Source organism: Myripristis murdjan, chromosome 4 (assembly GCF_902150065.1).
Source record: "Myripristis murdjan chromosome 4, fMyrMur1.1, whole genome shotgun sequence".
In the NCBI taxonomy this organism is placed as follows: Eukaryota; Metazoa; Chordata; class Actinopteri; order Holocentriformes; family Holocentridae; genus Myripristis; species Myripristis murdjan.
Genome location: NC_043983.1, coordinates 33,547,065 through 33,574,416, shown reverse-complemented (window position 1 = coordinate 33,574,416; position 27,352 = coordinate 33,547,065). Strand labels below are relative to the sequence as shown.

The 27,352-nt window shown below is 43.1% G+C and overlaps 1 protein-coding gene across 1 annotated transcript in view; it reads left to right on the top strand.

Annotated features, from left to right (window-relative positions):
* The window catches only part of LOC115357617 (cadherin-2-like), a 125,031-nt gene that overhangs the window by 67,156 nt on the left and 30,523 nt on the right, over window positions 1-27,352 (top strand). Inside the window, exons 4-11 of the mRNA XM_030049184.1 lie at window positions 978-1,151; window positions 3,683-3,838; window positions 10,067-10,211; window positions 10,328-10,500; window positions 17,049-17,186; window positions 18,379-18,564; window positions 21,803-22,056; window positions 24,331-24,473. Coding sequence (XP_029905044.1) covers window positions 978-1,151; window positions 3,683-3,838; window positions 10,067-10,211; window positions 10,328-10,500; window positions 17,049-17,186; window positions 18,379-18,564; window positions 21,803-22,056; window positions 24,331-24,473 — 1,369 coding nt within the window. The remainder of the gene's footprint in view (window positions 1-977; window positions 1,152-3,682; window positions 3,839-10,066; window positions 10,212-10,327; window positions 10,501-17,048; window positions 17,187-18,378; window positions 18,565-21,802; window positions 22,057-24,330; window positions 24,474-27,352) is intronic.

Genomic DNA, 27,352 nt, shown 5'->3' with positions numbered 1-27,352 from the left:
ATCTTGGTAAGATTTTGAGTTTTTGCAGTGTACGAGCTGCAGCTAACCAACCACAGATTTTAATCCTGCATTTCCTGTGAATGTCTTGAATGTTTTGAGGACACCTACCCGCAAACCTTCTATCACATTTTTCAAAAGCACAGCACCGGTTTTCGCGTTCGGATGCCTCCTTTTTCTTTTTTCTTGACTCAGAGATGGTCCGAAAATGTATTCGCGTCCATAACAACACCTGTTTTCTCTTTCCTGCTGCGAGCTCAGCCTCCAACTTGAAAAATAAAAATGCTTCACGTTCCCCTAATAAATTAAAAGTGCTACCCCATGTTGCGATGACACTGTGGCTCCAGCAGGTGTCGCTGTTCGCCGGCTTCGTTAACGGTCGCACGGTGTAGCGGAGCGAAACATCAAACCGATGTTCGTCAGTATTCAGTCATTATGAATCAGGCTGGGATTGACCAATCAGGACGGAGTATTCCGCAGGTCTGTGTGATGAAAGTGTGACTTGCAGCGGTTCGGTTGGGCTCTTAATGTGAAAGGAAAATAAATAAAAATCCTCGGTGGCCGGCTGGGCTCCCGCGGCGGGACGGCTCCGGGAGGGAGGGCGACGTGAAGGAGAGAGGAGCTGCTGCTGCTGCTGCTCAGTGACCGGTCATGCAGAACTGTGGCTGCACAGGTCACACACACACACACACACATGCGCGCGCGCACACACACACACACACACACACACACAGTGACAGGTGGTGGTCATTTATCAGACAGGCTATAATGAGAGCATTAATCCAAGCTAGTGGAATGAGGTCAGAAATACCCTTAGTCACCAAGCCGTCCCCAAGGACTGTGTGTGTGTGTGTGTGTGTGTGTGTGTGTGCGTGTGTGAGCATGCTTATCTGTGTGTGTGTGTGTGCACGTGTGTGTGTGTGTGTGTGTGTGTGTGTGTTTGTAATACAGTACGTAACGCTTGTTTACTCCCTCGGCAGGTGAAGCCCAGTGATGCAACACTGACTCAGCGGGTGCCGGAGATCTTGTTTCCATGGCGCAGCGTGGTTGTCGGGGGCGACGGAAGTGTGCGGCGGGTGAAGAGGGACTGGGTCATCCCGCCCATCAACGTCCCCGAGAACTCACGAGGACAGTTCCCCGAGGAGCTAGTCAGAGTACGACACGCACACACACACACACTCACACACACACACACACACACACACACACACACACACAGCCTCGGCTTCCTGTCCTTGTGAGGCTCCTCCAGTTTCTTTAGACATGTGGAGCGTAAAGGCCGGCTGAACTCAGTGTGTATCCGCCTCGTTCTTTGTATTTTATTTTATTATTATTATTTTTTTTAATCATATTTATCATTATTATCATCGTTTAGCCTGACATGAATTTTAAAATCAGTTCTTGCACATTAGCGGGAAAAAAAATAAAAGGCAGGAAACAGGTCATTTATTTTTCATCAATACGCTTTTCAAACGTTCGGGATGGGCATCATTAAAAATGTATCGATAACGGTCCCTGTTATTGATGCCGCTTAACTTTTTTTTTTTTTTTTTTTTTTTTTTTTCATGGTTTCAAAAAAAAAAAATAAAAAAATAAAAAAATAAAGTGAAATGCCTGCACTGTGCAGAAATCAGAAATACTTTATTGATCCCTGAGGGGAAATTGGCTCAGCTGCAGTTGTTCCACTTCTCCAGAGAGGAATATATATCCAAGCTGAAGTGAAATTATAAGAAACAGAGAGGGAAAAGGAGAATAAAAAATGTGCATTATGTGTGTTAATCCTACTTGTCCATTAATCATATAAAAAAATATGTGCATTGCGGATCTTTTTAGATAGATAGATAGATACTTTATTCATCCCGAAGGAAATTCACAGTTTTCAACAGTATCCACAGATTACAAGATTAAATAAATAAAAAAAATAAAGAATAAAAGATGACACCAGAGATCTAAGTACCCAATGTGCAAAAAACCGTGTGCATAGATGTTTACAATGTGCATAGATGTGGGCAATGTGCAAATTTACAGTATAAACAGATGATAAATAGCAGCAAGCAATATATACACTATAAACAAGGAATATATAAAAAATGGAAATATGAACAATTTTAAACAGCAGAGAAAAAATAACAACAACATGAGGAAATTTTGCAAACACTTGGACACCCAAATTCACGTTTTTTTCCCAGGATTTCAGTGCAGATTTTCCTCTTGCGGGTGTGTTTTTGCGCCTGGTCGTGATTCCAGCTGTGTGAGGCGCGTTAATCTGGAGTCTTCCTTCCACATTTGCTCTTCCTGTCTCATTTCCGCGCGTCATCCTCCTCTGTTGATGGCGCATCTTCATCAGCCGGTCGAGTCTCCAGCCGGCAACACAGAGAGAGAGAGAGAGAGAGAGAGAGAGAGAGAGAGAGAGAGAGAGGCTTGTTTAGATTCAGATATTCAAATGTGGATTCAAATATTCAGACGTATTATACAACCGCAATTAGGGCCTAAACGATCCCTCAGGTTACTCCGCAAAGTCCTTGATTTGAATTTTACTCCTCCTTCATCTTCATTTTTATAGTCACCCCCTTTTTTTTCTTCCTCCACATTTGGTGTCTATAAACATGCAGAATGCTCAAAGTTCATTTTAACTTCAAACTCCACTCAGTCGTTAGATTTTGCAGAGCATTCGATCGCAGTAAGCGCAGTAAAGTCAGTGTTAAAGTGCGTTTCGTCATTTAGCACTTGAATTTATTTTGGCAACCTGGCCGTACATCAGCGTCTTTACCTGCTAAACCCTCAGTAGGAAAAAGTGTCCCTTTTTTCTAAATTACCGTATTTCACCAATTAATCGCCCGGGCGTTTAATTCGCAAAATCAACTTGGACCCCGGGCGTTTAAAAGAACCAGGCGGCTATTCGCTGCAGGCCTTTATTTATTTTTGCACAGACCTGCACCAGGCCATTATTGTGATGACAGTTACTGTTCAACATATTTACAGTCGGTCGATTTAAGATTACGGTACACCCTTTTTTTCTAACGTTAGTTAGCGCTCTTATTTTGACAGAAAACAGAAGTGCCACACAGTGATTGTGCGGCTAACTGTTTACTTCTGCAAAAATAAGGTGAACAGCCTTATTTTGGGTTACCTCAATATAATGCAAATAATCGCCCCGGCGGTTATTCGGGTGGGCGTTTAATACGTAAAATGGGTGCAGACCCCAGGCGTTTATAAGAACCCGGCGGCTATTTGCGGCCGGGCGATTAATTGGTGAAATACGGTAAATTGTTAATGTGAATTTCTTTTTATTAATTGGGGAAGCAAGACATTTAAGTCATTTATGGACATTACAGTTCCACAGTAAACAGAAACTGGGACTTTCAGTGTGAAGGATGAGTTGATACGGCAAAGGAAAGAAAAACAAGAGAAGAAAGAAAAAAGTAAATAAGCTCGACAGTTTTTGTATCCTTCTTCATTCATAAAGTTATATTATATATTTTGGACAAAAAATAATAATAAAAAAGGACCATCCACCGATGGGACAGGGCATGCAACATTATCGGGAGTTTTTTTGTTTTTGCTTTGTTGATTTTTAGTTTTTTCCGCCTTTATTCCTCCTCTTCTCCCTGTTAATATGAATTTCAACACTGTCTGTGTTTACCCTCAAGTTTATCCTTAAATTCTCCCTCGTTCTCCTCCTCAGATCCGCTCGGACCGGGATAAGAACCGGATGTTGCGTTACAGCGTGACGGGCCCCGGGGCCGACCAGCCGCCCACCGGCATCTTCATCATCAACCCCATCTCAGGCCAGCTGTCCGTCACCAAGCCCCTGGACCGGGAGCACATCTCCAACTTCCACGTAAGACTCTTCGACGCACAAGGAGAGAGAGAGAGAGAGAGAGGGAGAGAGAGAGAGAGAGAGAGAGAGAGAGAGAGAGAGAGAGAGAGAGAGAGAGAGATCCGTTTAGCCCGGGTCACGGCGAGGTGTAGATTTGTGGCCGTTTTTTCTCAGGAAGAAAACACCTCGATTCGCTCGCCAGGAAACTTTTTTTTTTTTTTTTCTCGCATCTTAAACCCAAAACTTTGCTTCCAAACTGAAACGGGTTCAAAAGGTCGGGTCGGTGAATTTGAAAATGCAGTTTATGTCTTGGAGAAGCTACAGGAATTTATAATACACTGCAAAAACTCAAAATCTTACCAAGATTATTTGTCTTATTTCAAGTCAAAAATGTCTTATTCCTAGTCAAAATATCTCATTACACTTAAAATAAGACATGATCACCTCAGAAGTAAATTGTTTATAGACAATTGTCTCTTGTTTCAAGTGAAAATTTGCTTGAAACAAGTGAAAATTTGCTTGTTTCATTGGCAAAATTTGTTTCTTGTTTCTAGCTAATTTTCACTTATTTGAAGTGAACTTTCACTTTTTCCACTGGCAAATTTTGCCAATGAAACAAGCAAATTTTCATTTGTTTCAAGCAAATATTCACTAGAAACAAGTGAAAACTGTCTAAAAACAAGTTACCTCTGAGGTGATCATGTATTATTTTAAGTGTAATGAGATATTTTGACTAGAAATAAGACATTTTTGACTTGAAATAAGACAAATAATCTTTGTAAGATTTTGCGTTTTTGCAGTGTAGTAGTCTCCGTCTGGTGAAGAAAGCTGAAAATAGATAATTTTACCTGCGGGTTTCGGTCAAAATGGGTTTCGGGTTGGACTGGGACGCAAAAATGGAAAACTGACCCTAACCTCATTTGTTCTAGAGATTCCAACATACTGTACCTGAAATATAGACTTTTGAAACATACGTTGCTAAAACACCAGATGTTTCATTTGATCATGGAAATGAAGCTAAAACTTACACAGAAGTTGTGGAAGTCACTGGAAAGCCGTTGGGGGAAAAAAAAAAAGATAAGAAAGTGAGTGAACCCTGTTAAAAGAACAACATGACAGAGGAGGGAAGGGAGAAAAAAAAAAAGGCCGAGCGCTTTACAAAAAAAAAAAAAATCTGCGAAACAATCAGTCACATTGAAATGCCACAGAGAAGAACCCTGAGTGTTAAATTAATATTTTAAAAAAAAAAGGCAATGGGTTCTGCTGACCCAACACTCTGAGGAAGGCTTTTCCATAATCTGAGGGCTGGAGCAGCAAAAGCGCAATTACCCTTTAGTTTTAGGGACGGCCAGGAGAGCCTGATTAGAGGACTTAAGGGAGCGAGCGGTGCCGCCGGGGCACAAAAGTGCAGACACACACCGAGGAACGAGATGAAACCCAACTTTTTAAAAGCGCCGGCGAGACGGTGGAGTCGGTCCTGTCAGGTGACGGGCGGCCGCGAGGGGACGGAGGCACCGCGGAGACCCCGAGTCAAACTGCTGCGTTTTGAAAGTCGAGAGTTTCAGACTAACTCCACTCACACCTGGCAGCTTAAACCGCTCCGAGTCGCTCTGAGTGTGAATGCATTCATCTCTCCAAGACACATCGGACAACCAAAACTCCACCCAAACTATCTAACTTTAGGAAGCGAAGGCGTTCCCAACAGGAAAATCACACTGCAAAAACGCAAAATCTTACCAAGATTATATGTCTTATTTCTAGTCAAAATATCTCATCACACTTAAAATAAGACATGGTCACCTCAGAAGTGTCCCAAGAGGCATGGAGGCATACAGAAAATTACGATCACTCGTGACGCCCAAACTGGAGTCTCAGCAGTCTGGCACGTAACGATTTATGTGCCCAAATATCAGTATATCCTAATAAAACTATGTATTTATCTTCTCAAATAGATTTAATTGGACATTGCTAAACTTGTACCCGCGATCGTTGAAAATGAAATTACAAAAACAGCCAGAAGTTGTGCGAGTGCCTGTTTGGCCAGTACTGGACTCTGTAAGTGGCTACTGATCCAGTCCACTTTGTTAAAAGCAGCCGGTCTGATCAGCTCCATGGTTTGTCTTTTTTTTTTTTTTTTTTTTTTGGGGTTAGAAGAGCAATTGGATTTCAATCAAAACATCCCTGCGTTCCAATACTCATACTACCATACTATTTAGTATGCAAAAAAAAAGAATTAGTATGTCCCAATACATAGTATGTCAGATGCAGTATGCCAAGAGTACCAGGATGTTCTACTACATCCGGTCAGATTTCGCAAAACACACATATCGCACTCACCTGGCTCAGGTAGAGCAGAAGCGACAGGAAGACAGAAGATCAGAAATCAGACAGAGGACAGCGCAGAATGAAACAGCACCGCCATTTTGACAAGATCATTCAAATGTGGAGCTACGGACGGAGGCGGAAGTGAGCAAGAGGGTCGGAGGTCAGGGAGGACGTATGTAGCGTGTCCCAATAGTATGCATACGCATGCATATTTCATACTAAACTACATACTTTGTAAGGGCAGCTGCAGTACATACTAAAAGTAAAAAGTAGAAGTATGTGATGTGGAACAAAGGGTAAGTCTCACCTGTGCAGCAGGTGTAACCACACCCCCTTCAGTGATTTCACACCGGCCTCGCCACTAAATCACCGGTTTACCTTTTAAAATGGGAGGGACAGCCAATAGCAGACAGCTGGTCAACCAATCAGGGCCCTGATCGACCTGCTGCACCTGAGAGACTCTGTGAGATCTCTCCCTGCGTTCCAAATCGCACACTTACTTTTAGTATGTACTGCAGCTGCCCTTACAAAGTATGTAGTTTAGTATGAAATATGCATGCTAATTCTTTTTTTTCCCCCTACTAAATAGTATGGTAGTATGAGTAATGGAACGCAGGGTGAGTGTCCCTCAGCAGCTTCTCCTCACGACCACCCATCACAAAAAAATCTGATCCAGGCAGTTTGTTCTGCACGGTGACAGAAAACGCTCTGTGTTCCTGGTCCGATCAGCGAGTCAGAGCCACCAAAAGTGCGGGACACAGGTGTCTTACGTCTCGCGAGATGTTCTAAATGACGGAAAATGAGTCGTGTAACTTTTTCTACATAGGATATGAATCAAACTCCAGGTGGACCACCGGGGCACCCTACAACTGGTCATTTTGATTTTTAATTATGACCTGTAGCGCCACCAATGGGATGCACAGTGTCATTGTGAACGGTGAAAGCATCTCCCCGAGTTTCGGGAAAATCCCGTCAGCGGCGACCAACAAACAGAACAAATGTACGGACGGCGCCGGCTCATCCTCTGTGACGGTAATTACAGTTTGGAGGAATCTGTCAACTGGAAGAAAGAAACAAAAGCAAGAGCGTTACGACATCTCTCTGTTCACTGGAATAAATGAAAAATGATAAAGACGATCCACTTAGCGCCGTGCGGCTGCTCGTGATGGACGTCTTGATTTCCAGTTTGACTCGCCGCCGCCGCCGCCACCGCACGTTTTCCTCGCCTGTTTATTGCCACCTTCCCTGACACTTCCCCCTGCACATATTCTCCTCAGTGTCATGCACACGAAGCAGAAACGCTGTGGGGGGAAAAAGCAAGAAGAAGAAGAAGAAGGAAAAAAATAAATAAATAAATAAATGAAACGTCTCTTTTAGAGTTTGCACACTCTATCTAATACAGTCACACACACCTCACAGAGCAAAGTGTAACCTTTTGATCTGTAGAAATGCAGACACACAACTCGCACAAGGGAATGGAAATCTGGAGTCGCAGCAGGGCAATTTGCATTTAAGCCGCCTGATGAATATTCATGCGGTTCGATGTAGTTGTCAGAGCCGGTGCCGGGCTCGGCCGCGATGTTTATTCATGAGGGAGCCGGCTCTGGCTGTTAGCGCCTCATACAGATGCTCCATACGTCGTAAAGGAGCAGCCTAACGAGGGCTGAGGGCCCGTGCACACCGGCGGGGCCCGGGCGGGAGCTGCGGATGAGCTTTATGCTGATATTTAATATCTCTGACTGGGAGAGAAGGAAAAAAAAAAAAAGTGATTACTCAGATCTCGGCGTTTTGATGGATTTAGATCTGAAGCCATAACGCGGCTGTCAGAACATCAGAGGCTGTTCTAAAATGGATTCGTAGTTTTTTCAGAGTGACGGTTACGTTCACTGATCTCGTATTAAAACTGGAAATCTGTTTTGTTCCCCGAGACGTCTCCGATCCTCTCGGAGTGTTGATGTTCCTCCGCCGTTTGCTGTGGGTTTTTTTTTTTTTTTTTTTTCATTTCGGCGCAAGCCTCAGCACGAAAGCCAGTATCGATAAGGACAGAAACACACTTCAGTTATCACTGCGTTTGACCGTTTTCATGCAAAAAAAAAGCCTCAAAACGGGAATAAAGTACAAAAAGTGTTTAGATTTCCACCCTTGAATCTCGTTTTTGTCTCTGTTCTTGTCTGGAATCTGATCAGAATGTTTTATTGGTGTGTTATGGTTAAGAGCTTCCCGTAGACAGCTGTTCAGTTCTGCAATAAAAGTGTCCTCAATCAAACTGCAGCACATCCGTCGTGTCCGAGATGACGACACCGCCTGGACCGCGGCCCGTTTTTAATAAAAGCACAATATTGCTGCGAGCGGAGCTGCCAAGCCGCTCGCTGTGTGACCGACTCTGGCATCAGATATATGACAACACAAGATGCTGACAATTAAATCCTCATCCATTGATCCATCTATTATTTATCTGTTCTGGAGATGAGAGCGGCTGATGCAGGGCCGGCTCTGCATTTGTTCAGGCTATTTTCGTCCGCCATGATGAAAGACTTGGAGAGGGAGACGATGGACACTCTCCATCCGTCCGTCCGTTTGTCCCCCCCCCCTGCGGCGTCTCAGCCTCTCACTGCCTGTTTTGGTCGAAACTTGGGGAAATGATGAATTTTGATATGGAGGTCTGGCATTTTGAATATGAACCTAATTGGCCAACCACAGCGCCACCACCAGGCCGACAGGGCCCAAAGATTCACACTCGACATCTCAGACGAATCTGCACTGCAAAAACTCAAAATCTTACCAAGATTATTTGTCTTATTTCAAGTCAAAAATGTCTTATTTCTAGTCAAAATATCTCATTACACTTAAAATAAGACATGATCACCTCAGAAGTAACTTGTTTTTAGACAATTGTCTCTTGTTTCAAGTGAAAATTTGCTTGTTTCATTGGCAAAATTTGTTTCTTGTTTCTAGATAATTTTCACTTATTTCAAGTGAATTTTCACTTTTTCCACCGGCAAATTTTGCCAATGAAACAAGCAAATTTTCACTTGTTTCAAGTGAATTTTCACTTGAAACAAGAGACAATTGTCTAAAAACAAGTTACTTATTTTAAGCGTAATGAGATATTTTGACTAGAAATAAGACATTTTTGACTTGAAATAAGACAAATAATCTTGGTAAGATTTTGCGTTTTTGCAGTGTGATGAACCTTTAGGCGAAAATAAAACTGATTCTGGGTGTTTCTGAGATCAGATGTTATTTCAAATGTGCCCGTCAAACAAATACGTCTCATGTAGTTTTACTGGTTTAAAAAAATGAGGAGGGAAATGGTGTGTCTCTGCTGTTTATCACATACAAACAAAGATTCATGTGGGCTTTTAAACAGTGCAGTGATGAGTGAAGGCCACATATGAACATGCAAAGAGGGAAGATTGGGCCATAAAAGACTAAAACAACCAACATGAGCCAAAAAAAAAATAATAATAATAATGCTGTGTAGTGTCAGCCACTTAGTGATTTAATTTTCATCACATAAACCTGTTCACTTGTGTTTGTTTAAAACAAGAATAAGTGGTCATGTGTTTTAGGCTCATGCAGAATCCGATGCTTTGGCCTCTTTTGTGGGTTTTTTTTTTTTTTTTTTTGGTTTATTTCTCTCCAAAGACCTGTGTCTACCTTTCATAGACTGTCTGGAAAGTCATGGGATTTTGAAGTCTCTTTTAAAAGAATTTTAATAAGTTCTTGGTCACTGAAATTCAGTGTTTTGACTCTGCTGGGTCAAATCATAGCTCGCTGATTTGATTACCAGCTGCACCTTAAATCAGAAAAATGAAGTAAGCAGTGATCAGAGATAATCAGCTGGTGAAGAACTTGACATTTGCACCAAAAGTAGCTGCACCTGTGACCTGAATATGTGTGTGTGTGTGTGTGTGTGTGCAGTTGCGAGCCCACGCTGTGGACCTGAATGGGAACCAGGTGGAGAACCCGATCGACATCGTTATCAACGTCATCGACATGAACGACAACCGACCGGAGTTCACACACAGCACCTTCAACGGCTCGGTGCCGGAGGGATCCAAGCCTGGTAACACACACACACACACACACACACACACACACACACATTTCACACACACACATATATGCATCTGCTTGTCACTCTTCAGCTCCTGATGTTCTGGTGTTTTGTTTCTCCTGCAGGCTCCTTCGTCATGACGGTGACGGCTGTGGACAAAGACGACCCAAAGACAGCCAATGGGATGCTGCGATACAAGATCCTGTCCCAGAATCCCCAGAGCCCCTCATCCAACATGTTCACCATCAACAATAAGACCGGTGACATCATCACTGTCGCCGCGGGCCTCGATCGGGAGGTGTGTGTCTGTGTTTGTGTGACAGAAACCTGGATTTGTTTCTCGGATAAATTCTGTTCGGGCTGCTATTATTATGCCAGCGAAACGGTAACTTCAGTGGATGCAAGTGGATTATATTCCATAAGTAATTTCGTAATCCCATTCCACGGTGTGACATCTCTTTTGCTGAAATGGGTGCAGAGCACACCACAGGTGAGTGCCTGTAAAAATCAAGTGTTGCAGTGCAGATTTGGTATAAAAAAAAAAAAAAAAAAAAAAAAAAAGGTCCTTGCTCTTGCACCTTCTCAATGCTGCTGGTCTGTGCTGTTTTTGTGGCTTTCTATTCAAATCAATTCAGTTTTATTTGTACAGCGACATAACAAAAGTTTAAGCAGACTGCAGGCTTTTCATTCATTCAAACCTTCGTGTAAACCTCAAAAACCTCATTGGCAGTGATGTGGAGACGTGGAGAAACGCTGAAATTAAGCGACTCAAAACTGAACAGCACTGAGGTGAGGTTGGCTGGAGGTTGTCGTCTTGAAGTGTTCAGCGGGCGTGAGAGTGTCGATCTTGAGGATAGATAGATAGATGTTTGTTGTCATTGCACAATCATATACGGTATAATAATGCAACAAAATTAGGGCTCAGTACTTTCGGTGCAGGGCAGAATAGAAAGCATCGTGCAACCTGCTAGTTGAATAGCCGAGTCTCTGATATCAGAAAAATGCAACAGTCACGGAAACACTTATTGGATGTGATGTGCAGGCGCAGTTCATCGATTTTGTTAGTTATGGACCTGGCGTTGGGAGATGCTGGGAGGCGGCGGCTTGAAGGGTTGTCTTTTCAGCCGTGCTAACGCACCGGCCCTGCAGCCTCGCTTTTGTTTTGTTTTGGTGTCCTCCGGAATGTCCTGGTAGCGATGAAAGTCCGGTGAAATTGGTATTTCGCAGCGTAATCCCAAACTCAAAAGGTCCTGACGACTGTTGTTTCCTTGTTGTTTACGTTTCGTCTTAACTTGTCGCTGGGAAGAACTATCCACGGAGACCCCGGTGTTCTAACGGCGTCCTCCGGAATGTCCTGGTAGCGATGAAAATCCGGGGAAATTGGTATTTCGCAGCGTAATCCCAAGCTCAAAAGGTCCTGACCACTGTACGCGTACATTGCCCAACATAAGGTGGTGTTTTCAGCTAAAAACACAACCGTTCACACATACAAAAACATATAATACGGCTCCGAGAGTGGAGAGCTGTAAGCCACTGCGTCTATGCGCGCCGCCATGGCAACCCAACCAGGATGTGGTTTGGTGCACGAAAAGTAAACGCAGATTTTCCAAGTTCAGTGTAAACCCGCAGGACTTGAGGCGTAAGACGGTTAGTGGAGCGGATTCTGGTCCGGTGGTCCAAACCGGTGGTGATGTCATGTTGGGTGCTGAATGTCCAATAAGGGATTGAGGCTTTATGGGCCCTATCTTGTGCCACCCGCTATCCGCTGCTACTACCCGCTACCCGCAAATTGCGGATTTAGGAGCTTCCGCTATCCCTAAACGGTATCTTGCGCCACCCGCTACCCGCTATCCTTATGCCGACTCCGTCATTTGCGCCTGGAGGTGTGTTCGTGGGTGTGTTTCATGCGCTATCCCTAAGGTTGCTATCTTGCGCACACACTTTAGGGATAGCACCACCCGCTATCCGCTATCCCTAAAGTTTGGGCTGTTACGAGAGCGCGTCCAGGCGGCTTCAGTGTGCGCCCCGACGGAGCCTCGCCACGCACACGGTCGGACTGATACCGGGACGCCGCCGGAATGGACTGAGTATATTACTCATATAGACTGTTTAGAGGAAAGACTGTTTTAATTGGACACTTACGCCAGCACGTTTTATTGTTTTATCATAAGCCAGCAGCTGTGCTATATTTTTATTTTTAATATTTTATTTGCCCAATCTACCTTGTCAATAAATTAGTTTACACATAGTTCCACCTCTGCCTCTTGTGTGTGTGTGGTGTGGCCGGGGATTTTACTCAATCAGTACAACCTTGTGACACGTCCACGAGCCACATGTGTCCACATGTGGCTCCACCTCCCGAATTAACTCGCCTATAATATAATATATCATATGTATATATATATATAAAGCCAACTTGCTTTAGCCTCAGTAGAAGCCCTGAGAAAATCTACCTCCCTCTCTCCATCGCGGGTTTAGGATTTAGGATTTAGGATAGCGCAGCCTGCCCTTAAAGGCAATGGCACCTGGCACACTGATTGGTTTAACTGGCATAACGCCCAAAACACGCCTATTCATAATATAGCGGGTAGCGGAGGTGTTTTGCAGATAGCGGGAGGTGCACAAGATAGCAACTTTTACGGGGGAACGCCTCTTCCTAAATCCTAAATTCGCAAATAGCGGGTTTAGGGAGTCTGGCGCAAGATAGGGCCCTATGTCTGCATGGATCCTTCAAATTCACATGAACCCCTTTATGTTCTGTTCTGCTCACCTGTTCCACTTTGTTAAATGTTCTTTAACCAGTAGACATGTTTGGTCTGCAGTGTGTGGTGGCACACATCTTGTTACGTGGGTACACAGATCAGGAGCCCTATCTAGTTTCCAACTTGCAATGCAGATTCATTGTCCACCGTTAGAATAGCAAAAGTGGACTCAGACATACCCTAAATGCATTTGCACCATGCTCTGCAGACCGTGCACTGAGGTCAGTAAAACAGAGTCCTCAGTCTCACACAGCCACAGGCACACAAACTGCAGCGCCGTCCTGCACAGCTTCCAGGTTCACACCGTGCAAATCATCAGGAGCACAGGAGCATGAGCGGCGGCAGGCTGGCCAGAGCAGTAAAAAGCACGAGAGATCATTTAAAATCACTTAATGAAACTCATGAAATCGTTTGTCCGGCAGACCGCGCTGTCGGCAGAGCCAGCCAATCAGGTTTGTACCTATAAAGCGGCGCTCGCTGCTCCGTGTGAAGGTTATACATCCTCCGAGTTTGACCCGTCAGCTCCTTCCTCCTCCTCCAACTCCTCCAGAGTTAAAGAAAAGCATCTGGCCCAGCCAACAGCAACGCTGCTAAAGTGTTATAATAAAGCATGAGAATAAGAATAATAGGTAAATCCCATTTGTTCTGTTTGTTTACTTCAGTTCAGCAGCGTGACTGGGCGCTAAATCCCTCAATGTTTGAACAAATAAAGATAAAGAGACCACAGCTTGACACTCGTCTTCCGTTAATGTTTGTTTGCTTGCTCGATGTTTGTCCTTTGTGCTTTTTGGCATATTTGCTATAATTTGTTTTGATTAGATTAGATTTGATTTGATTCCATTTGAAGTGGTTTGATAAGATTTGATTTGATTTGATTTGATTTGATTTGATAATTGCCCACTCGGCACTCGCTGCACTCCTGGCCGGCCTGGAAGGGACTTCCCTCTGTCTGTGATTCTTCCCAAGATTTCTATTTCTAACTTTCTGTTTTTTCTCCAATTGAGGTTTTTCCTGCCCCGGGGTTCAGGTCAGGGGGGTGTCATTTTGTTTTCTGTAAACTGTGGGCCTGTAAAGCCTTTTGAGACTGTTAACAGTAATTAAGGGCTATAAATAAACGTGAACTTGAACCTGAACTTGAACCGAAGTATAAATGACAAACTGTTCACACGGCTCCGCGGGGCCCACGGCCTGCTCCAGCATGCACAACGGCCAAAACAAACACATTTTCATGTCTGTAATACTCAAGCCTTTGTTAGTTACCACTTTTCACTTAAATCAGGTGGATAGCCCTTTCTCTCAGCTGGAAATCGGTCAAGTTTATCTCTTAGTTTAACGTCTGCCACCTTCAGAAAATGGCAGACCTGATCATGTGAGAATGATGTTTATACCTCACATCTCTGTATTCAAGCTTTTAATCTGAGCGAATTGGTAAAACACATCATGGACTCTCATCACTGTCTCTCCAAAAATCAGAAACATGTCATTAGTTGCTATATAATCATTAAATTTAGCACACATCTGCTGTTGTCATTGAGTCACCAGCTGCAGTGGAGCTTTGACAGAAGAACAAATGTGAACTCTCAAGGGGCTTCGGTCAGATTTGAGGATGCCATTATTTCTACACCGATGCACATCTTAATCTATTAAAAAGTATTGATCCTCCTGCGGTGAACAAGGTCATTTATCTTTGATAGAATGTGATTAAGCACCAAAATCAAGTGTAAAATCAATCAGTGAAAAAGAGCAGTCAATGATGTGTTATTGACTCAGTGGCCTAAGATGCACCAACAGCAAGCGTGGCTGCTTTCCTCAGGTTTTCTTACCTACCGGACAGAGGAGGTTCTCCCGGGAACAGGAGGATCACAGGGTTAGTTTTGTGAGTTGTAGTACAAAGGAAGCGATAAAAAGAACAAGTGAAAATAGACTCTGCCCCTGAGAAAAGCCACTAGTTGTAAGTTTTAAAGTTGTATGGTGTTTTTAAACCTTGGAGGCTGGAAGAAGACAATGTGGAGATCAGGTCAGATTCTGAGATGAGAGAGCCTTGGTCAATTAGTGACAAAGTCTTCTGATGCATTTTTTATGTATCTATCCAGAGTTGTTGTTTTTTTCTGGCTTTTTCTCCCCTTATTATTCACTTGTGTGAGTGAAGACACACAAAAATGTCCTGGGAATTTCGAATAGTGAGAATCGCTACCCTTTCTGGAAGGGTTGACCCAGTAATTTGCTGGAATCTGTGTAGGAAAGCTGCTATAAGACATTTCAGGGATTCTGTTTCTGTTTCCCAAGGACATTTGGTCCATATGACCCCAGACCAGTGCTAACAAACAAAGGGTTAAAGCAATGGAACAAAAGTGTAGAGACATTTTTACGGGTCATCCTGGCATTGTGGTGGGATACTTGTTTGACCGAGGGCACAACCATGGATTCTTTTGGAAGGAGTTGTGTCCCTTGCCAAACAGAAAATGCCAATCTGACCCCTCCCAGCAGAAAATCTTAGGTCATAGAAACACGGGGTAAGACTGGCGTGTTCAGTGTCCCTGAAAACCCCCCAGACTGACGCTGGCTCCGAGTTGCCTGAAGGTTCAGTTCTGGAGATGTGCGAAGCAAAAATCTGTGGTCGATACTAACTTATGGACCTATTTAGGAGCACATGTACGGCCATTCTGAGTCTATTGAGACCCATTTTTGATCAGTTTATCCAGACCATATAATTATACTAAAAAAAATCACATTTACATGAAAATGCTGTGGGTATGTAGCCTAATTTCTCCCCATTGGAAGCTAGTGTATTTGTTACTACTGGAAAAGGCATATTTGTGATTGGTAGGTGTCTTTAAAACAAAGCAAAGTAGAGCTAAGCAGCTACAATCTTGGAGAAATCATAGATTTGTATCATAAAATTGTGGGAAAAGGACTTTCTGGGGGATGACTCACATTTGGAGCCCTGAAATGTCTGCACCATGGTTACGCCCCTGTGTATGACAAATATTTTTACTATACAATCCTAGTAAAGGCTTAATCTGGATAATAAAAGATTGGATTGTTCTTTCTGTGGGCGGCTGCTGTCTCCATAGATCAGCTGAATTTACGGGCCTGTTCAAAATGTTCAGAAGACCCCAGATGACTCGCGTGGAGCCTCCCGAGTTAATGAGCAATCTTGATATGGTTCCAAATATCAGATTAGATTACAATCACATCGCTCGGGTTGAGGTCAGGCAATCAGGTTGGGATAGAAAACATGGCCGCAGCCTGATTCGATCCAAATTCAAAACAAAAAACGGGCAGCCGCACCGTGATTGTGTGTTTTGGTTTTGAACAAGCAATCAGCCCAGAGATGATCGACCTCACTCGTCTCGCTCTCGGCCTCACCAGCTGAAGCACAAACCCTTCATGTGGTTGAAGCTTGCTTGTGTGAGTAACTGTGGGGTGGGCAGAATTTGGCTTGAGACCCGGCGTTCGGTCCCGCCTCCAAGCCAGTCAGTGCTCGCTCCCCTTAAGGTCCTCCTGTGTTTCCGGTCTGTCCCGGCGCACACACACTTGCAGCCTCGGGTGTGTGTTCATGCAACAAGTAAGGGTAGAAGACTGTCCCACTTCTGAAAATGCCCAAGAGCGCCTAATCCACACTTAATGAAACCTTACCCTAATCCCACTTCGGAATAGGATTACAGGCTAAGTGTATCCCACAATTCATCAGGAGTTTGTATGCCCAAAGGAAGAAGCAGCAATAAAGATGACATGTAAGATATTAATAAATTACATTCGGTTATTGTCTCTGTTGCATTTGCCAAGTGCCATCTAAACATTTTCCTATTGATGTGTGTCTTTATTAATGTATTTGTTCACGTTTGTGGCCGGTTGTTTTAATGTTTGACTCTCTAAGTGGGCTTTTAGATCACGTACTTAAGACTCTTTGGCCTGTTCCCACAAACAGAAAGGCCACTTGACTGAGTAGAAAGACTGAAAATGTGGGGATAAAGGCTTGGTTTGGCCGCTACCCTCTGTGTATGATGAAGGACGAAAGTCACCTGCGGGCTCTTAAAGTAAAACGTTTCTGCAATTTATTTTTTTCCTGTCGTCTTTGCAGAAAGTGCCTCAGTACACGCTGATCATCCAGGCCACCGACATGGAGGGAAACCCCACCTACGGCCTGTCCAACACGGCCACGGCGGTCATCAGGATCACCGACGTCAACGACAACCCCCCTGAATTCACCACCGACACAGTACGTCACACACACACACACACACACACACACACACACACACACACACACACACACATACTCACACAGAGCAAACGGAGCTAAGGCTTCCAGAGTTTATGGAAGGAGTTAAAGACCAACATGTTGATCCTCAGGATGTGACGGGAATGATGGGAAATGCGGTCTTAATTTGTTGAAACATTAGTGCCGATTCACCGTCTTCGCCTCGGTGTCACGTTCGGTGAGATGACGTCATTGGACTCATGGACTCCAGTGTTAAAACGAACGCCGAAGCCCTTATTAAAAGACTTTGAACGCTTATAAAACAAAATAAAGATGAATGGCTGCTGCTGATCGACTGTCAACAGCAAGAAAACAAAACTCAGCCATGGGAAATGTTTTATTGCAGCCACTGAGACGCTTTCCAGCTGTGACTGTGATGAATCCAACTGCTGAAATATCTTTTTTTTTACAGCGTCAGTTCACCAAACACGTGAATAAAGCAAATAAAACCACCGCAGTGAGAAAGAGGCTCTTGTGTTTACAGTAATTATCTGTAGGGACGATGCACAGCCGGCGGGTCATTATCGCAAAATAAACCCACACAAGCTGGTCAGCATCACGATACAAATAACGATTAAACAGCTTCATATGAACGAAAGAAATAATTTTAAATGAAACATTGATTGAGATATTTTTTTATTTGCCTTCAAAATTCGCAAAAAACGCTGAAACAAATGGCGCAAAGTTTATTCCAAGAAGCGTTTCGGCTACACTAGTCTAGAATACGCCATCATAATGTGTTCTTTGCTGTTCGTATGTTACCTTGTGATTTGATTTGATATCCATGTTGGAATAACGTTTTTGGCTTTAGCACATATCGTTTTACTGCCGTTATTCAAGCTAGCTAAATAGTAACTAAATAGTACCGGACTTTCTGAGCGGAGTGATACATCAAACCTCATTGACCTGATCATCAATAGCAGTGATCAGTTATCAATAAAGACAGTCATTTTTCATTTTTCAATCCACTCCAAGTACTGAACACAGCCGTGTAACAAACTGAGGTATCACCTTTATTTTGACAGTGATGTATTGGTTACCTTTAACACTTGTTTGTGTGTGTGTGTGTGTGTGTGTGTGTGTGTGTGTGTGTGTGTGTGTGTGTGTGTGTGTGTGTGTGTGTGTTTGTGTGTGTGTGTGTGTGTGTCAGTACTTCGGCGAGGTGCATGAGAACAGGGTGAATGTGATCGTGGCCAACCTGACCGTGACCGATAAGGACCAGCCGCACACGTCGGCCTGGAGCGCCGTCTACCGCATCACATCCGGAGACCCGACGGGACGCTTCTCCATCCCCACCGACCCCATGACCAACGAGGGCCTGCTCACCGTGGTGAAGGTGGGGCGCCGCGCACACACACACACACACACACACACACACAGAGATACAGATACAGTTCCCTCAGGTCATGGAAGTCCTGGAAAATCCTGAAAGTCTATTCCAGACGAGGAAAGTCAGGAAATTTAGTGAATTCTCAGGATGTGGAGGTTTTAGCCACAGAAAAATCAGTAAATTGTTATTCACCAAACATATTTTGGTAAAACAATAAGACTACAACAATTAACATTAGTTAATGCCGTAATAAACATTAAGTAACAGATAATAAACCTTAAGTAACAGATAATAAACATTAAGTAACAGGTAATAAACATTAACTAACAGGTAATAAACATTAAGTAACAGATAATAAACATTAAGTAACAGTTAACTAACCTACCTAATGTGTCTAAGAATCATGTACTAATGCTGTTCATGCTAAGGTGTTAATTTATATGTTATTTAAGGGTTATTGTAGATATTATAAACATTAATAAATTCCATAATAATCATTAACTAACAGTTAATTAACCATTACGGCATTAACTAACATTAACTAACGTTAATTGTTGTACTCTTATATATTGTAAAGTGTTACCCATAATTTTTATATTGTATTGTGTTTATGTAATTCTCACCTCTCATGCAGAATAAAACAAAATAATTAACATTATTTAGACTTGGATCTGGATCGGTGCTGGGTTAGTGGGTGTGAAATTTTGGTCAAGGGAAAGAAAACTCATGTCCTGTTTGTAGAAGTCATGAAAACTTTTTTTTAGATTTAAGTGGAAAGGTGAGGAAATGTGGGCGGGGCCTGAGATAACCTGTGCCGCAGGTTATCTGAGTCTCTTCACCGGTAATTCAGACGCACTTGATGAGGCCCGTATCTGATCTGGAGTCAAACACAGATCAGATACAGGCGGAGCAGCAGGCACTTGGTGAAAACTTCATCTGTAAGAATAAATTAGTTCATTGTTTTCGCATTTTCCACATGTGTGCATTTTTTTATAATGTTTCATTCTTTTTCTTTGTCTTTTTTCTCCTCTATTCAACTGGCTGTTATTTTCCACACCCTGGAAATGGTGTAATTTTTTTTTTTTTTGGTCTGTGGTTCACATTTTTCAAGGCGTTTTACATCCACGGCGCTTGCATCATATCAGCTGCAAGAGTCTGAGCGCTCGTGCGAGACAGAAGCAGAGATAAAAAGAGGCGAGCACATGTTGACGCGCAGCTCTGACCCACATCTGCCCGCTCAGCGCTCGGCGTCGGCTTTGTCCGCCCAAACACCACCGCCACTCATTTCACTGATGAGTCCCACCGTGCACACACACACACACACACACACACACACACACACACACACACACACACACTCCAGTCCAGTGTGTGTTCACCTGTGATGCAGAACGGGGTCAGAGATGACTCTTTTTTTTCTCTAATGTCATTGCAGTGACATCATTTCATCGTTTTGGATTCCAAAATCCGACCTGCTCCCTTCAAGTGTTTTTCCTGCATTTTTACTGGAAATAAAGTTATTGTTTCATGAGCCCAATTTTGCCTAAAGAACCAAAAACCAAACATTCAAATCACTCTGAGGGCCAAATTACGATGCATTTTTTTTTTCTTTTTTCTTTCTGCTGGTAGAGATGGAGATAGACAGATCAATATTGATATCGATCTTCATTCTATTACATCTATATCTATGAATCTCTAATCTGTAATATGTTGAAAATAAGGACAGAGCCTGATGGGAAGTGATCAGAGCCCAAAGGGACGTCTTCACATATCGCTTCCAGCTAAAAAAGAAAGAAAAAAAAAACCCAAAGTAATAATTTAATACTGATATGATATTTGGCATTTTTAGTTGATAAACGACTAAAACAGTCAGCGTTTATCACAATGTTCACTCATTTTCTAAGTCAGCTAATTGATTGATCATTTCAGCACTAGAGGCAAAGCATTAAAAAATAAATTCATCCATTTTCCAGCAGGCTCTGTCAAACGATGATATCATACTTTTGCACTTTTTTTCTCTGTGTTGGCTTGTGTGGCGATGTGAGTCCACATGGCGGTGAAATCTCCTCATTCACTTCCACAGCAAAACAGCTCCTGAAATAAATCACACCTTCAGCACACAGACCAACGCCAACAAAGAGGATTATGCCAATATAAAAAAACACAACAACAACAACAAGTCCTGGTTCCTCTTTTTGTTCTGTAATTTCGTGGATTTGTCAAAGTGCTATCAGGTGGTTTCCTCCTGGCTCAGGGTGACTGTGCAGACGTTTCATGCAGATGCTGCTTGCCAGATCGATTTTCTGATTCAAATAGGAAAGTAACACGAGGAGAGACGTGTAATTTCCTCAAAATAATGGATACCGGAACTTGTTGTTTTATATTGACATAATCTATGTGGTTTACATTGATTTGTGTGATAAAAGTGTCTCTTTTGCGACACTATTTGAAAGTGAGCGGCGAGACAAACACAAGAGGGACAAATTGTGGATCAGCAGCCCAAATAGGAATATTTTACCACCATGTGTGTATCACCATTTGCTTTAACCCTATAAAGCCATTTGTATCATATATGATACACATTTTCAATTCCGTTTTTCGTTTTCAGTTTAATCAATACTTGACCAAAATACTGTTGTATACCTTTGCACACCTCCCCACACTTACCCTGCACCATACCAATGGCACTTCAAGTACATATCATATATCATACACCAGAAAGGTCGTGTAATAACATATTTTTAATATATGGAGAGTTCATTTGCAAAAACAGATATCTCCATTTGAATTTATTAAACCTTTTCAAAGTTTTTTGAATTTTATTACAATTTACTTACTTACGATTTACTTTATTTCTATTTTTTATATGTTTATTTAGCCTGGCATAATGTTTAATATCCTAAATCATGCTTTGGGTGTGTGTGTATATATGTGTGTGTGTACTCCAAGCAGTATCAGTGAAAAAGGTGTATTCATTTTAAGGATGGCTTTTATCTGTTTTTGCAAATGAACTCTTCATATATTTTGTTATAGGACTAAATAAAGGGTTCAGTTTCAAAAAATTGGAATTTTCTGCCAATTCTTTCATAGTTCAGGCTTTATAGGGTTAAACCATGGAGGACTGTAGGTTCAGTGAGACCTGCAGTGAGACCTGCAGTGAGACCTGCAGTGAGACCTGCAGCTGTCGTGTTTGGTTGGAATGAAACGTCCGGCCTGACGTCTCTTCTGAATCTTCCCCCTGCAGCCCATCGACTTCGAGGTGACCCGCTCCTTCATGCTGACCGTGGAGGCAGAGAACGAGATCCCGCTGGCCCGCGGCATCCCGCTGCCCCGCCAGTCCACCGCCACCGTCTCCGTTCGGATCCTGGACATCAACGAGAGCCCCGAGTTCAGCCCCAACCCCAAATCCATCAAGCTGGAGGAGGGCCTGCCCGCCGGCTCGCTGCTCACCACCTTCACCGCCCAGGACCCCGACCGCTTCATGAGGCAGACCATCCGGTAAGACGCACAGCAGGCCGTTTGTTGGCAGTCGCCTTGTGACCAAAAGTGACTTGTTTTCTCAAAACTGCAAAACTGCAACACAATTTCTATGTTTTTTAGCAGTTAAGTCGTGGGAATTGATGCAAAATCCCAAATAAAATAACAGAGGTAGATTTTTGCAGTTGTACTGAGCGCCACTTTCATGTTTAAGATGTTCACAGTCGACGGTAAACCCTCCGAAACTCAGATTACAACCCTTTTGTATTTGCAGAATTGACTTAATTCACCTTATTAGGCTAACATAAAGCTTTATTATATAAATGAACTCAGTGCTCAATAGCCAACTGCCGACCATCAAACACTACGATGTGAAACTAATCTGAAGCCAGAAACTCGTCTCGCCTCTCAAAATGATCTCTGAGGCTCTGATTATTAATTTCACCTGAAGGGGGCGCTCTTTGCGTTGCTTCTTTTAGGTCGGTAAGTCGTATTTTTAGATAGATAGATAGATAGATCTATCTTTGTGCCAATTCTGGTAACAGGTGAGGGCAGGGAGGCTGCACAGCGTAGGAGGTAAAGTCAGGTTGATGGAAACTACAAGTTTACGTTAAATCAGTTCATTAATTTTTCTCTGAGAGTGTAACGACGTGTGTTTGTGTTAGAGGTGAGTCCTGAGTTCAGGAGATTAGGGTTTCCATTTCCAAAATGGTGATATTGATGTTGACATTCGTTTTATTGATTATTGTTTATTTTTGCCCCATTCACCTTAAGTTAACAAAAACAAAAACGAAATTTCTTAATTTCTTAATTTCTTAAAAGCTTAAATTTCCATGGAAACTTTTTAAAAACCTCATTCAAATTGATGACAAGAAAAAAAAAAAAAAAGAAAATTCCCAAAATTCCTGAGCCGAATTTTCCCGGGAATTTTCGGAAAAATTGAAAAAAAAAAGTGACAGCAAAAATCTTCTGAAAATTTCCAATATTCCAGAGCGAAAATTCCCACGCGAATTTTCGGAAACTTTCTGGGAAATTTACTGGAAACTTTCCACCCCTACACTAGTTTGTGTATCAGCTGATTTGTTGCATTATAATGATCACCAGCTGGAAGTCATCAATTTCCAACTGTCTTATTTAACCACTAATTCGTGAAAATAACAGGGGACATGACCTCGTACAGCCTCAGTTGTAAATGAAAAGCAGATAGAGACGGTTAACCTCCATGACATGAAAACAAAGTGATGTTTTTTTTGTCAGACGGCTGAAACTTTGGCCTTTCCCATGTTTCCTCCATGGACTTCCAACCACAATGGCTGTTGAAGTGTATATTTCCCATCTGAGAGAACAGAGTTTCATTAGTTTTGATTTGTCTCTTCCTGTGGAGACTTCCCTCTGACGATCACGCCGACGCCGCACTTCGGTTTGAGTCAACAGGGTGAATCTGTGGCCTGTCAGTTTAGTTGGAATGGGAAGTTTTCCTTGTCCTCGTCTCTTTGTGATGATGACGCGGCTGCTTTCTGCATACGAGCCTCGGCCAAAGTGCGGATCCCACTGCGAACCCACCGGCACGACGACAAGCGGACCAAAAAAACAAAAAAAAAACCTGCAGAGCGGCAGGACTGCTGCATTTTGTCCCCACCTTTCTCTCTTTCTTTTACATCCCACTATTTGTTTCTAAATGTAGTGCTGAAGTCTTTGTAACCTAGCAACAGCCAATGGTGGACACACGCTCACAAAAACATGCACACACACACACACAAAGCGAGTGCATTGTGCACTATAGACTCGGAGAGGGAGCCTGAATGTTTCCCTGAAACGCTGCTGTCCTGTAGTTTCTGCCGGTGGGAACATGAGGGAGCTTTTCTAATCGTCACTTTGACCGTGAAAAAAACACACAAAAAAAAAAAAACGGACAATACATCCGTGCACGATTCACTCCCAGCGTTTTTCCTTCATTACATTAAAAGCAGCTGCATTTTTACGAGGCAGCCGCTCTGCTGGTTTCTGTTGGAGTCGGCTTGTTGCTCAGAGAGGAGTCGATGTTGCACGTTGGATGTTATTCCTCCAATCTATTAAAAATGAATCGGCTTCAGCGTGGGTTTTCTGAACATGTGAATAAACGGGTAGAGCCTCCTTCTCTCTCTCTCTCTCTCTCTCTCTCTCTCCCTCTCTCTCCCTCTCCCTCTCTCTCTCGGTGGAGTGCTGCAGCTCCCCGGTGGCTGTTTGGGCTCCAGCCAGCGAGGCAGATAAAGCAGCCTCTCTGTGGCTCATGGGTTTCTCTCTGACTGGATCCAGGTACTCCAAGATGTACGACCCTGCCAACTGGCTGGAGATCGACCCGGTGAACGGCCGCATTTCCACCATCGCCATCCTCGACCGAGAGTCTCCGTACGTCAAGAACAACCTGTACAACGTCACCTTCATGGCCTCTGATAACGGTGAGACACGGGGACTTTGTCCTGCAGTAACCTCCTCCCCCCAACACACACACACACACACACACAGAGGTCTATTGTGTTCTTCTTGCGTCACTGTTTCAATGTTTTGAAGAATCCGAGTCTTTGCTGGCTTCAGTATCACAGCAGTCCGGCCTCTGCAGGACGTCTGCACATTTTTGTTGTATTTTTTTATTAAATAAACTTTGTTGCACCAGGAGAGTCCTCTTGAGATTAAAGGGATACTCCACATTTTTTTGGCAAAATCCCCCTTTTTCCGACTTCCCCAGAATGAGACATTTAGATTTAGATGACTTTAGTGTCATTGTGCAGAAGGTACAACGAAAATCAGCTGCATTCAAGACCGGACTCTTATTACAGAATAAATAAAAGGAGGTAGGAATAAATAAATAAATGCATTCATCCATCACTCATTCTTTCATCTACACAGTAGACAGACCATACACTCATCGTGTCAGCATATGCAATTAGAAAAGGTATAAAATAAGAGGTCACAATTATTGTTGTGATGTGTTGCGGGGGCACCATTTTCACCTAGCATTTCCTGTTAGCTTAGCATAAAGACTTGAGGTCTATGGGAGATGTTAGCCTGGCTCTGTCAAAGTGATAAAATAAACCTCCCATGAGCTGATTCACACAGTGGATCATGACTCATCTCAACAGAAGTCAGATGGAGGAACTGTAACCTCTGAGCACGTTTATCCCTCCGTCTCTCTGAAGGAAGATCCACCACAAATTAACTTCTCCTAAAATGTCTCTCATTTTTTTTCTTTTTCTTTTTTTAAACTGTTTTCTAAACTTTTATTTTCCAAGGGAGTTCACGCCAATATGCGCAAGACCCCAAAGTCCTTGAAAAGCCCTAAATGATCTAACTTTGAAAAGTATTGATCTGTAAATTCACGTATAAGGCGTCTTATTTTTTCAGCGTGGTTCATCGCTACGGTGGCCCGGAGAGCTCAACGCACATCTGAAGAAAACACATGCAAATAGTCAAAACGCCAGCAAATTATCTTCACCAATTTGACGATTTAGAAGACGGCCTGCTTCAGTCAATAACACATTTCCAGTCACTATTTTCAATAACCAGACGTGTTCATCACTTTTAAGCGTCCTCCAGAAACACTTCCATCGCCGCTTGTCTCTCTCAAGGCCACCGTACATCACAGATATATAAAGATGCAAAAAAAAAAAAAAAACACACAGTACAAAGCTCTTGAGATCATTTAAAACCAGTTTTGATTCGCCCGGCAGACTCTGGTGTTGACAGTCGAGTTTACAGCAGCGAGCTGGCACAGCGGCCAATCACAGCCGAGCAGATGGTGATGAGGATCGTGTTAAGGAGTTAAGAAGTTTATTGTTCGGCTGTAAAATATCAAGCCTCCAATACAAATCTGCATTACAGCTATTTGATCGGTAAATCTGACAATTCCTACAAATGTGGAAAAAAAAAAAAAAAAGTGGGCCAGTATATCGTTTAATCGTCATCAATATCAGCCTCAAAACTCCAGCATCAGTCAGATTACAGCAGGGTGCATCTGATCTGCCCCTCTGAATACATCTGGACTTGTGCTCCTTGAAAAACAGGCTGATTTTGCCAGATTTCTTTCTCCATTTATTTTTTTTTTTTTTGTTAGAACATCTTAAATCTGTCTCCTGTTTGGCCTCTGCAGGATGTCAGATTAAAACCGTTCCTGCACATTATGGCGGTAATTGTGTTTCAGTAGGAAATGAGGAATAATTTGTTTAATTGTTTATTGTATTTACCCACGGCGGCAGTTTCCCCCCCCGCTGTCGTGGCACATCGCTGTCGATCGAATATGGAGCAAACACTGACCTAGTTAGCAAACCTACATGCCACGACTGTAGCCTGGAGTCAGGCTCCCGCCGCAGATGATGGGAAATGGAGAGACGTCTCCCTGCAGACAGCAGTTTCCGCTGTCCAGGTTTAAACGCCATCCAATACAGTCTATTAGCCTAATCAGATGGCCTCGCCTGCTTCGGGCAGAGCGGGCAGAGGGGTTTTTGGAGACAGCGCTCCGATTCTTTTCTAATGGGGACTTGATGTTTTCCTGGCCGGGCCCAAAGTCTTCCTTTTGTCCTGGTCACAACTCCGCTTTATTTCCACAGCAAAGAGGATTCTCTGTTCAAAGTGGAAAATTGCTCAAGAGGAATGTCAGTTACCCACACATACACACACATGCACACACACATGCACACACACACACACTCCTCCGCACAGAGACCCCGCTGTGCTCCGAGCCTCCCGCTGACTGACAGTCTCAGTACATGCTCTGCCCTTGTACACACGGCATGGCAGTCGCTCACATACACACACACTGAGACAAAACACACACACTCAGATACACACACACACACACACACAGGCATGCATGGCAGATTACATGTCTGCTGTTGTTTACCAGCCACTGGATGCTCCAGTTATCAGTGACTAACAGTCGCCCAGTATCGCTCCACGCCGTGGGTTTCAGGCCCCCGACGCTCCGGGGACGCACCGAGGCTTTTGATTGACAGCGTAGCTCTGTGGAATACTCACCTCTGATTGGTCCATTGTGGCATTTATCACTTTGATATTCCTGACCAGCCACCTCAAGTATGCTCAGTATATCAAATCTGTGCTTAACCCTATAAAGCCATTCGTATCATATGATACACGTTTTCAATTCCGTTTTTCGTTTTCAGTTTAATCAATACTTGACCAAAATACTGTTGTATACCTTTGAACACTTCCCCTGTTCACCCTGGACCATACCACTGACACTTCAAGTACATATCATATATCATACACCAGAAAGGTCGTGTAATAACATATTTTTTGATTTTTTTTTTTTTTTGATTGATTA